The sequence below is a fragment of the Macaca mulatta genome, chromosome 16 (assembly GCF_049350105.2).
Source record: "Macaca mulatta isolate MMU2019108-1 chromosome 16, T2T-MMU8v2.0, whole genome shotgun sequence".
Lineage (NCBI taxonomy): Eukaryota > Metazoa > Chordata > Mammalia > Primates > Cercopithecidae > Macaca > Macaca mulatta.
This window is the reverse complement of record NC_133421.1, coordinates 60027423-60039645: the sequence shown is the minus strand read 5'-3', so window position 1 is coordinate 60039645 and position 12223 is coordinate 60027423. Positions and strand designations below refer to the sequence as shown.

At 56.0% G+C, this 12223-nt stretch overlaps 1 protein-coding gene across 1 annotated transcript; it reads left to right on the top strand.

The window, feature by feature from the left end:
• Positions 1-2909: 2909 nt before the first annotated feature.
• On the top strand, positions 2910-8710 carry DLX4 (distal-less homeobox 4). Its single transcript, XM_028835787.2, has 3 exons — positions 2910-3471; positions 6837-7033; positions 7462-8710. Exons 1-3 carry the CDS (start codon positions 3189-3191, stop codon positions 7702-7704), a joined length of 723 nt encoding a protein of 240 aa, XP_028691620.2. The 5' UTR covers positions 2910-3188; the 3' UTR covers positions 7705-8710.
• Positions 8711-12223: the final 3513 nt, after the last annotated feature.

Here is a 12223-nt window from a genome sequence, read left to right as displayed (position 1 = left end):
ACCCTCTGGAATATAGGAGAAGCGAGCCTTGAAGAAACAGGTGATAATGGAAGGAGATGTTTCCTCATTTGTAAAATGGGGATAATAGTACCTGGGGTTCGAGCGTGTGTGTGTGTGTGTGTGTGTGTGTGTGTGTGTGTGTAGATGCACAGGACTTGGATGTTATGAGTGCTTGATAAATTCTAAAGGGCTGCAGAGTATGTCCTGTGGCTGCATAGGGGTGAAGATCCTCTGAGTTCAGAGATGCCCTGAGAGCTTAGAACTTAAGACAAGTATGCACTGAGGACCTCCTGGTTTTGGAGGATGCCCAAAGCCAACTGTGGCAGAGCCCTGCCAGAAAACCCATGCCTGCCCTTCTTTCCTAGGTCTTATAAGAAAGAATCCTGTGCATATGGTTCTAAGAGGAAATGTCTTTCCACTCATCCTGTCAATTCCAGCTCAAAAGCACTTCCTTTGGGAAACCCTCCCTCACAGCCAACCCCACCCAAAAAAACATTCTCTTCCTTTGATGCACACCTTTGATGCCATCCCTGAAACCTCTCCTTAGCACTGCTGTAAGGCTGCCTCCATCCCTGTAGATGAAAATGGTGATGGTAGAATGGAAGGTTTAGAAGGATATATATCCTCACAGGTTCACAGCTCCAGCTCTAAGGAGATGGTGGCATGGCTAGAATTGAGGAAGAAAGGAAGAAAGATAGTCCCACATAGAATAAGCATTTCTCTACGGAGCAACCCTCCACACCCTGTTGGATGAGATGGGAGTGGGTTCTCCAGCTGCCCAGAGGAGGAAGCTTCCCTTCAAGAGCCCCTTCGTCCCTGCTCCAAGACTTCAAGATGAAGAGCTCCAAGCCAGGTGCTAGAGGAGTCTCTCCTTGGAAAAACTCACCTCTGTCTATTCCACTGGGGAGTCTAGTTTGAAATAGACTTGCTCTTCCTCCTTGCAGGACGCCTGACAGTGAGCTCCAACCACCCCTGCACACCCATTTGATTGATTTTGCCTCTTTAAGGAGGCCTGGGCTCAGCCATTCCCCAACCAGTGTTTTCTCCTATTCTTCCAAGCTGCCACCACCTCCTCCTCCTCCTCCTCCTCCTCCTCCTCCTCCTCCTCCTCCTCCTCCTCCTCCTCCTCCTTCTCCTTCTTTTTCGACTTAGAGTCTCACTTGTCAGTCAGGCTGGAGTGAAGTGGCACAATCTCGACTCATGCTGAGTTGACCTCCAGGGCTCAAGTGATCCTCCTGCCTCAGTCTCCTGAGTAGCTGGGACTACAGGCATATACCACCATGACCAGCTTATTTTTGTACTTTTTGTAGAGATAAGTCTCACTGTGTTGCCCAGGCTGGTCTCGAACTTCTGAGTTCAACCAATCTGCCTGCCTTCGGCCTCCCCAAATGCTGGGATTTCCGGCCTGAGCCACCTTGCCTGATCTCCTCTTTTTCTTATCACCATCCTCTTCCATCTCCCAATTCTACGACTGCTACCTTCACTCTGAACCCTAACAAGGAGAGCATGAATATGCCTGCCAAGTTGCATAAAGTGGGAACAGGTGTTTGGGTATGTGGGGGAATTTGTGAAGACTGGCGGTTTAGGGATGGAACGGTTTCTCCCCTAACAACATAAGGCATCTTAGATGTGTGTGGACAGGTATCTCTCATAGGGTAGGAACACAAGTATAAATGTTATGTGCTTGGATCTTCTATATTTTCGAGTATGCACACCAGTGATTTGACTTGTATACTTGTGAATCTATGTAAGAGACAAGTACTAGATAGTGTTTTTATTCAGAGATAGTGCTCATTCATCTTTAGGTATGTAGATGTATGCATATCACAGCCTAAACTGTTTGCAGATCTATAAATGAACCTCTCTTTTTATAGACAAATGCTAGTGTGAACATCAGTGTAGGCACCTCTATGTTGGTATATGTGAGTATATATGTTGTATTTGAATGGAGTGCCTGTGTAGCTGTGTACACGTGTCAATAAATGCTTGTATACATGGACACGTATCCATCAAGGCCATGGATACTAATGTTTAGAAGCAAGTCCTGAACACAGCCTGGAAAATGCACCAGGGAGACTGGCCTGCAGTATTTCCTGTGCCCGCCCAGGAGCCATCCAACTGGACTCATCTCCCACTCCCAGATTTCGTCCGGGTTCAAGCAACACTTCAGCCTCCCGCTGCGCCAGCAAAGGCGGGGTACCACAGAGGCTAAAGCCCAGAGGGCGGATCCCTTCTTCAGCTTCGGGGGCCTGCGAGGAGCTGCGGTGTCGCAACCAAACCCGGGCCCCTGCCGGAAGCGGAAGCCAGCACGGGGGACTGTGGGGTGCAGCAGCGGCGGTCTCGGCGTGCCAGGCCCAGGGCGCCCCGCGGGGGCGTGCGCGCCACACGCGTACGGGGCAGGCTGGGCGCCGGGCGGCACCCTCCCAGCCCCGGCGTCTATTTACCAACAAACTGCCGGCGCTCAGCAGCGGCGCATTCCGACGCACTGACTAAGCGGCTGGCGCTGGCGGTCTGCACTTGACTCCCCTGCAGGTCCACTGCGGCTGGACCAGAATCGACGTGTAGACCCCGAAATCGGGAGACTGCGAATGCAGATTCCCTGAGTCTCCGCGGCCGCAGGGCCTCTGCCCACCGCGCAGCTCCCTGTCCCTTGGGCATCCAGACTCGCCACCTCTCTAGCATTTCTGCCATTATAACCGAGGTTCCTGGACTGCACCAATCGCCCTGCAACCCCAGCACCTCTCGGAGAAGACCTCTAGCTAGACCGGCCTGGAGAGTGCGCACCGCCCCCCTCCTATTTCACACTTCTCTACCGCGGGCTGTCCCGGGAGGCGGGGCCCGGCTCCAAGTCTCGGTGAGGTCACCGCGGGCGGTAGCCAATCCGGGACGTCTAAGAGGGCGGGGCCCCCGTCGGGTCCCGGGAACCGAACCCGAAGGAGAGGAGGGGGCCCCCATGGATTTAGGGGGGAGGGGAAAGCCATGGGGGGGCACCCCCCCGGAACCCCTTTCCCAGGCGCGCGTTCTCCGCTGAAAGAGGCTCAGAGAGACACTTTCTCTGGGATCTTAAGTGTGGGGGCTGCCAGCTGGGGGGCCAGTCCGGCCCAACGCCGGAGGCTTGGAAAAGAGAGTTGGCAGAGGGAGCGGACTACGTGCCGGGCCATGGCCCTTCTGCCGGGGCCCTGGACACAATGACCTCTTTGCCCTGCCCCCTCCCCGGCCGGGACGCCTCCAAAGCTGTCTTCCCAGATCTCGCCCCCGTCCCGTCGGTAGCGGCTGCCTACCCTCTTGGCCTGTCCCCTACAACCGCAGCCTCCCCCAATTTGTCCTACTCCAGGCCGTATGGCCACCTCCTGTCCTACCCCTACACCGAGCCAGCGAACCCCGGAGACTCCTACCTGCCCTGCCAACAACCCGCGGCACTCTCTCAGCCCCTCTGCGGCCCCGCAGAGCACCCTCAGGAACGCGAGGCAGGTAAGTTCGGCCGTGGCGGCTCTTCCCACCTCTGGGGTTCGGCTCCTGTGTGCCCCTAAACTTCTCCCTCGCCTGGTTGGACGCAGCTAGCGGGATTCAAACCCTACTTGGATTCCCTGGGAAGTGGGGGTGGGGGGGAGGGTGAAGGGATGGGGCGGGAGACACGGGGGGAGGGGCGGGGGAGAGTTGATCTAGGTCTCCTTTCAAAACCGACCTGGTTTCGATTTGCAGTTGTGTAAAGATGGGGAAAGGGCTCCCTCCCACCCCCAACCTGGAGCAGCGGGGCTGTGCATACCTACTAGTAACGGAAAACTGAAGCACTCCAGATGTGGGGATGGGGGCCTAGTCCTTTGGTCAGAAATCCCCCCGGTCCCCCCCGCCACAACCCATCCTGCACTCCCTTCCTGCCCCATGTCGCCCCTCTCTGGGTTAGTCTCAGAAAGCAGTGATCAAGCCAAACCCTGAAAAACAAATCAAATCCTAGTGAGAGGGCTGTAGACATCGAGGCTTATTCTGGGCTCTGTCCTCTCCCTTCCCTGGCCTTACCTGCTCTCCTCAGACCAGGCCTGACCTTGACTGGAAGCTGGCCTGGCAGAATCTGGAACTAGGATCCCTCCATCCATTGTTCCGAGAAGGTAGCCAAAAGTTGGCCAGAAAGTCCCTCATCTTTCCCTGACTACCTCAGCCTTCCAGTCAAAGGAGAGGCCATCGCTGTCATCTCCACTCTTTGACTTTGGGGTAGGTAAGGCCACAGTTCCCGTTGCCTGGAGCAACTCTGAGCTCCTGAGAAAGTGCTCACTGGAAGGCCTCAATGAAGTGGAGAACCTGGCCCATCTTTGGGATCCTGGGTCTTGCAGCTGAGCTGACATACAATGTGGGTATGGCATTGTCCACTATCCCATCTGCACTGGCTCCAGCTTAGCCTCCAGGTCCCTGGACTATCTGCCTCCATCTAATTGCCCACCCCCTCCCCCTGCAATTGTCTTTGGCAGTCTCTTCCAAGGAGGCATATCCACTAGGTCACTGACTTCACTGGAGTCAGCTCAGGACCAAGACATCTTCCTCCCTTCTCCTGTGGCTCTGACATGCTCACAAACCATCAGAGCCAGAAGTGACCCTAGGATTTGGGAGCTCAACTTTTTTGACCTATAGATGGGCAAAGCATGCGGCCAGGAGCATCGATTTTAGGGATCTTCCTCCAACCCTCCAAAAGTTAACTGCCTTCAGTGACAGAACTGTGGCTGTCTCTCCTGGGCTGCGGGGTATGGTTGGAGTAGCGGCAGTTGCAGGGAGGAGTAGTTCTAGTTTTTACAAATGAATCCCCTTGACTGTCCTTTAGTGTATGCTAATAAGATGTGTTTGTGTTATGCATTTGGGGACTAGGGTGGGAATACCACGACCTTGTCCTCAGGAGAATTGCTGGCAGTAGGGTTGGTGTTGTCAGTCTTGTCTGACACATCCCTTGCCTTCCCTTTGTTTGATCTAAGGACAACAGAGTGGAGAGTTCATTTTCTTTAAGGACTTTCCCCCATCCAACGAAAAACCACACACACCCAGATTTCCTTAGAGTACATTTCTAGCATTTCTCTACTGGAACTGGTGGGTTCGGGCGCTCTGGAGTGGAGGGCGTGTGATCGAGAGCTTGGGGTCCTCCTTTTACTTCCACTCTATGCCCACTCCTGCCTTGGGAAGGGGTTTGGCTCCAAATGAGCGGCGCCACCACCCCGTTGAGTCGTCGGGAGCAGCGGGCCTGGAGAGAGGCCTTGGGACTCCATGATCGCGACCCGGGCAGATCCAGTCGTGACTTGCTGGAACTGGGGTAGGGAAAGACAGCTGTCAGGGAAGGAACTTGGAGGGGGTCTGCTGGGAGAGATGGGGCGCGGAGGGCTGTGCGAATTCAGCAACTGGGTTGGCCTCAGAGACTCTCTGCGTCGCCGCTCGAATTGCACAGTCCACGCAGCCAGAGAGGCGCGGGTGGGCTCTGGGCTGCCAGCCCAGAGCTGCCAGCAGTGGGGTCGAGGCAGGGGAGGCAGGACAGGCGCGGGCGGGAGCGGAAACTCAACGGTTTTTCTGGGAATTGGTTGAGGCAGGGTCGAGGAGGGAGGATCTCAGAAGCCCGCAGCGCCCGAGGCCACGGGTGAGGGATGCGGGGGAGGTGACGGCAGCTGGTGACCGCGGCTGGCCGAGGGCGGGTACACTGACGTGTGGAGGGTGAGCCCGACTAGGGGAAGAAGGTGGGGGGACGCGGGCGGACACAAGCCGCTCTCTCTCGGCTCAGGTCGGCTGGCAGACCTGCAGGGAATGCGGCGAACGCTGCCCTAAGCCCCCGGGCATTGCGGCTGCTTCATCCGCCCTACTCCTCCGATCGCCTGGGACCTCTCCAGCGTCCCCGTAGAGCCCCGCAGGTTAGGGTGGCCGGCTCGAAGAACGGAAACCCCTCGGCCCAGCCCTCCCCTGCCCCTCAGCATTCTAGGGCCGGGCTGTCCCACGGCCGAGATTCCTGGAGAGCTAGGAGGGCCAGAGCTGACCAGATCCCCCGCGGCGGCACCGCAGCGCGATCCAGGAGTGGCCCTGCCGGGCTGCGCTGCGCGCTCTCGGGACCCGGGTCACCTTCCCTGCCGCCGGAACCGCTCTGTGTGCGCCGCCCAACGAAGGAAGGGGCTGCCCCACGCAGATCCGGCTTCTGGGGGTCCCTGGAAACCCAGCCGGCCACGGTGTGGCGGGGCAGTGATGGTCACTTTTCCTGCTGGGTGCGCCTGAGCAGAGGGGCAGCCCGTTACAGTAGGCGAGGCCAGGGCAAACCTGGGGTCTCTATCCGCGCTGCGAGGCTGGGATTCAAGGTCCTTTCAGCCGGGCCTCTCACCCACCCCGCTGGCCGCAGCCGGAGGCTGCCACGCGGACACCATCTCAAGCCTCTGAGCATTGCTCTTGAGTTCCCTCCGCCTGCTGTGTCCTTCCTCTGTCATCTCTAGGCCTCGGCTCAGCCCAGGACCTAGCCTTTCTGCCCCGCCCTACCCCAAGCTGGCGCCACCGCCCGGGGCTGAACTCCGACCTCCCACCGCAGGCTCCGCGGTACCCTGGCTGTGGCCCTCGGCGCTTTCTTCCTAGGGTCACAGAACCCATAGGAGTGGGAGCTCCCTGGGAGCAGAACTGCCCCTTGTATCACCTGGCGCGGTGAACGTGGGGGTTGAATCGCTCCACGCGGAAAGTAGAAGGCAGGGGCCAAGGGGGCGATCCTGGTGGCTGCGCTTTTTGATAATTGCCGCCGACGGCTTGCAGACGAGATGCCAATAAGCCTATGAAACTGCCCATCCTACCCCCTCGCTCCCTCCTCGCCCCCTACACCGTTTTGTGCTGCCCACCAGACTCAGAGAAGCCGCGGCCGTCCCCGGAACCCTCGGAGCGGCGCCCTCAGGCTCCAGCCAAAAAGCTCCGCAAACCGAGGACCATCTACTCCAGCCTGCAGCTGCAGCACCTAAACCAGCGTTTCCAGCACACGCAGTACCTGGCGCTGCCCGAGAGGGCCCAGCTGGCAGCGCAGCTCGGCCTCACCCAGACCCAGGTGGGGCCAGTGTCATCCTTCCCCAGCTTTCACCTTCCCCACACGTGTTCTCTGGGAACTCATCCCCCAGCCCCAGCTGTGAATGACTGATGGCGTGGTGCTGTGGCCCTGTTGTCACAGTTCTCCAGGGAATGTTCATAGCTGGCTGTTAGTAAGCCTTGGGGGGAATGTGTTGAAAGGTGTGCATGTAGGTGCGGGTGGGGTGGAGGGGGTCAGGAAGAGGAGGGTAGGGCAGACAGGGAGACATGGATACTAGCTCAGAGGCAGGAACTCAGGAGACTTCTGGGGCTGTGGGGGACTGGAGCAAATGTTCCCAGCCTCTGCTGGTCTCCCAGGACTGCACCTACACCTGGATCCCTTTCCCTTTCTCGAAACTTTTCACATACCTTCCTCCTGATCTTTCATTCTTTCCCCTTTTCTCCCCAAAGGTAAAGATCTGGTTTCAGAACAAACGCTCCAAGTATAAGAAGCTCCTGAAGCAGAACTCTGGGGGGCAGGAAGGGGACTTCCCTGGGAGGACCTTCTCTGTGTCTCCCTGCTCCCCCCCCCTCCCCTCCCTCTGGGATCTACCCAAGGCAGGGACTCTGCCCACCAGTGGCTATGGCAACAGCTTTGGAGCCTGGTATCAGCATCACTCCTCAGATGTCCTGGCTTCGCCTCAGATGATGTGAATCTGGGGAAGGGCGGGCCAGGCCCCCAGCCCTCCTGCAAAGTCCAGGACCCAGGGAGTCCACCTGCACCCCTTCTGGGCTGGGAGGAAACCAGCTCCAGATGGGTTTTCTCTGGAGGACAAGCAGTTAGAGGAGAAAAAGGAATGGGACAGAGGCTGTACCCCTAACCCAAACATCTAAATCAAGGACCTCAGCCATAGTCATTGTCCCCACCACTACCATGGACTGGACACCTTCCCTCCAGCTGGACAAAGGCTCTGGAGAGAGAGAGCCATTGGCTGGAGTTGAGACTGTCCCCAGGACCCTTGGTCTTGCCACTCCCCCACTCCTTCTTCCCTCTCCCTCTTTCCCCTCCCCCTGCCTTCTTGAAAAGGACTGAATCCCCACTACAGCCTGGGTGCAAAACCAATAAGAAACATTAAGTATTTTTTTTTCTTTGTGTGCCTTGTGCCTTGCCTAACCCATTTGTGAGCAAAAGCAGAAGTGGACCACCATTAGCTCCCACCCACCCAGCAATTTTTCCCTGGAGATCAGCCCGTTACCCCCATAACTGATTTACCTACTTACCATCCAGGAAGGTAGAAGAGATGCAGAGAAATGTGGAATTTGTGGACCTATGGGTAATTTATACTCTCCTCCAAAAAAAAAAAACCCCTCTTTCCCACCCCCCCACCCCCGTCTCCCCTTTTTGAATAGATAATGGAACCAATTATACATATAATTCAATAGGTATTTATTGAGCAGCTCCCTCCTATTCCCCATCCCTAGTCCCTAATGAACCCACAGGCACACACTTTTGGAAACCTGGTAACACTTGGGGGGAAATGGGGACCAACTGGCTCTCTGGATTAGTACGGGTATAGACACCCCCAAATAGGTGGGTAGGCCCATTGATTCAGCTCCTTGCAGCTGTCTCTGTTCAAAGAAACTGTGCAGATTTAGAACGAATTGGAGCTTGAGCTTCACACCACCAGCTTCCAGAGATTAAAGTTTGTACAAAACTTTGCGTTCTGGGTGTGAGATGTGTTTGTTTCCTGACTTCTTATGGGTAGGGCCTGGTCACGCATCTCTTCTGGTCCATCTGACTCTTCTACCATGGAATTACAGGCATCAGAGGCACTGGATTCTAGATTTGTCTTGGCCACTAACTAACTTTGTGATTCTGGCTTTGGAATGTTCTAACAACGTCCACAATTTAATATGCTCCCGTGTGAACCCAGGAGATGCTCATGCAGGGTCTGAGTGCGACTGCCCAGCAGACGCTCTCCAGTTCTAGAGGGAGCCAGGCACCTTACAGTCCCTAGGCCCCACCTTTAGCCCAGGGAGAGGCCCTGTTCACCTTGAGAGAGGGCACACCCACGGATCCGGTCCAGTCCTACCTGGAGAAGTGTGCTGCTTGGGGGCAGGATGGCCTCAGCTCACCTTGGGGAAGGAGGAGGGGCAGGTCTGAGAAGGAAAACACCAAAAGGAACTGGAATTCTCTTCCATCCAACAAACATGTGGAGACCCTGGGCTCTGGGTTAGGGGTACAGCCTCTGTCCCATTCCTTTTTCTCCTCTAACTGCTTGTCCTCCAGAGAAAACCCATCTGGAGCTGGTTTCCTCCCAGCCCAGAAGGGGTGCAGGTGGACCCATAGATCCTTGGGATACCATGGTGACCGAGGCAAACGAATGACCAGACGCTGGTGTGGTGAGTTCCAGGCAAAGGAAAACGCAGATGGAGGTGTGGGTATTGTCAAGGGCCTCCAATTCAGGCTGGGCCAGGGGGCTCAGTGCTGGGCGAGAAGGGCAGGCGGCCTGGGGAGCAGCAGGACCTGACAGACTCCTGGCCACCACACCCCACTGGAACACATAGCACCACCCCCACTTCCACCAGGATCAGCAGGATAAGGAGCGCCTTGGGAGAGGAGCTGAGGACAAGGGTGGCAGAATAATTCAGGGAATCCAGCCCAGCATGGCCTGAGGGGCTGGGGGAGGGGCCTCCAAATCCAGGCAAAAATCTTCCAAGTTGAGCTTCCCTCTTACTGCCTAGACCTGTTCCCAGACACTGCAAACTGGGTGCCTGCCCCAGTCTGAAAAGCCCACTCAGACACTTCCAGCCAACCTCTGCAGGCCAGAGAGAAGCCCACATTGGAGTCATATGTAGGGCAGAGGGGTATGAAATCCCCCAGCTCCTGATGCCTACAGTCAGTTCCTCCTCAGCCCCTATTCCTCACCCTGTTCTGGGTCAGTGACCACCCTTATTCCACAAAACACACCCAGAGGATTCTCTTGGGGATGGCACATGGCACGGGTAGACCAAAGCCAAGATCCAGGAGTGGTGAGGAATGGGAGTGCCAGGAGGACAAATATCTTCCACTTCCTCCAATGCCTTCCCTTGCGCCAAGCCCCAGGCTCCACTGGCTCTCTCACCCCAGCCCCAGTTCTCTTCTCTTGGTCTCCTCTGAGGCCACAGGCCCTCCGGGCAGCTGTTCCCGCCCACTGCAGGTTGCACACTCCTCTTTCCACAGACCCAAGATAAGATCTACCGCCCCATCTAGGAAAGCCTCCAAAGGCGAGATTAATTGGACAGCCCAACACAAGTCACATTGTTAAAACAACAGCCCAGGTTGTAAAGTTAAGTAGCAGAAGGAGTGTAATTACTCTCTCAGCTAGAGGCCAGCTGAGCTGACAGCGTCCCCCTCCCCCCGCCACCCCCCCGCCACCCCCACCCCCCCTGCCCCCCCCCCGCCCCCTTCCTTCTATCCATCCTTTCAGGAGAAATGGGAATCTCTTTTCCATTTGGGAGCTGGTGCAGTTTCCCTGAGCTCCTGGGTGGCTATGGGCCTGGAGTCCCCGGTGGAGGAGGTGCCCGTTCCCTTCCCTCAGGCCATCAGGGTTGTAGAAGGAGAACCCCATGGTTCCTTCCCCTGGGGGAGCCCCACTGGGAAAATTGGGTCAGTAAGGGAGGGGGACCAAGACTGGATGGTTAAGAACAGAGGCTTTAAGCTACAGAGAGTCCCAGCTCTGTCACCTTCTAGCAGTGTGAGTTTTGGTAAGTTACTTAACCTCTCTCTGAGCCCTGCTTATTCCCATCTCCCACCCCCACCCAAGATGTGAATACTAATAGGACTTGATTTGCAGAGTGACTGTGATGACAAAATGAGATAGTGCTTGTAACATGCTTGACATGGTGCCTGGAACATAGTAAGCACTTAATAAATGGCATTTACAACTGCTGTTATTATCGGGGGACGAGAGGGGAGGGGTTTCAGCGAGGGGGAATTCCTACTGCCATCCATTCACCTCTGCCCCTGGGAGAACTGCCTCCTAGGAGGGCAGAGGAGGATTGAGGCTGGAGAACTCAAAACATCGCTGGTCACCACCATCCGAGAGCTGGATGCGGGCAAGGTCCTGAATGCAGAAGACGCAGCACAGTGCGTCTGAAGTCAGCTGCAACTGGAAGACGGGAAAGTGTGTCCAGAGAATGGCCAGGGTACTACAAGGGTCTCAGCTACGGGAAAGCTGACTCGGGCTTCCCCTCCTTTCTGGGCCACTCACCTTCCCTCTCCCCATATACTATTTTAAGTCATGCCTCCATGTTTTCTCCCAGCAAAATGAGATTTAATTAATTCAATTAAAGCAATTTTGGGACCGGCTCCTGAAGGCTTTCAATGTGAGATAATTACAAGTAATTTGCTGCTGTGAAGAGGAAAAGGGCACATGGGGTCTGAGGGGAAGGGAGGTAGCCCCCTCCTCACCAAATACACACAGATCTTGAGGGATTCCACACTGCAATCTTAACTGCCCTCCCATTGGCCAAATTACTTGCAGGTGGGAAGAGGGAGAATGTGGTGGTGGTTGAGGGGGAAGACACCCAGTGATGGCCGCCCCTCCTCCACCCCAAAATCTGAGGTGGGGGTGGGGAGCTGGTTGTTCCCCGACAAAATGTCTGCAAAGCCATAGCAGCTGATTACTCAGCTCCAAACCTCATTTGAGTTTGGATGCCTGGACTTGCTTCTGGGATTGTATCCAGAGAGTCAATGGAATGTTATCCCGGTAGCTGAGGCCTGTGTAGACGGGGGCCTTGGAGATCAAGGACCTCCCCAGAATTTATAAGGGACGTGGGTAGAGAGAGGAAAAGTCTGAGAAGGTGGACAGTGATTTTCTGCTTCCACCAAGAAGCTGACGGGACTCTCATTTCTCTCCTCCCCTGCTCAAAGTCTGTCTAGTTTCTGCCTGGTGTCTAATCCCAATTCCTCCCATTATAGTGATGGCAAAGCTCCTCTCAATTGAATGTACAAGGCTTCTTCCTTCCAAAAGGCATCCTACAGGTGTTTCCCATCCCCACTGCCCCCGGGATAACCCTTTCCTTCCCAGGCCTCACTTGGCCAGGAGGAGGCAGGAGGGGGCCATGATGGAGCTGAGAGGGAACTAGAGGTAGAAGCTGGGAAGCAGGGGGTTAAAACGAGGTGTGGGGATGGGCTTCAGGCCTCTGCAAAGATCGTTTCAAGCCCGCCCATGAAGGAGCTGGCTTTCAA

What these genes read in the sequence shown, in the direction of transcription:
- DLX4 (XM_028835787.2), top strand. Translation starts at nt 3,189, where the DNA reads ATGACCTCTTTGCCCTGCCCCCTCCCCGGCCGGGACGCCTCCAAAGCT. An exon ending in CCCTCAGGAACGCGAGGCAG is followed by an intron (nt 3,472 to 6,836) that starts GTAAGTTCGGCC and finishes GCTGCCCACCAG; the next exon opens with ACTCAGAGAAGCCGCGGCCG. An exon ending in TCGGCCTCACCCAGACCCAG is followed by an intron (nt 7,034 to 7,461) that starts GTGGGGCCAGTG and finishes TTCTCCCCAAAG; the next exon opens with GTAAAGATCTGGTTTCAGAA.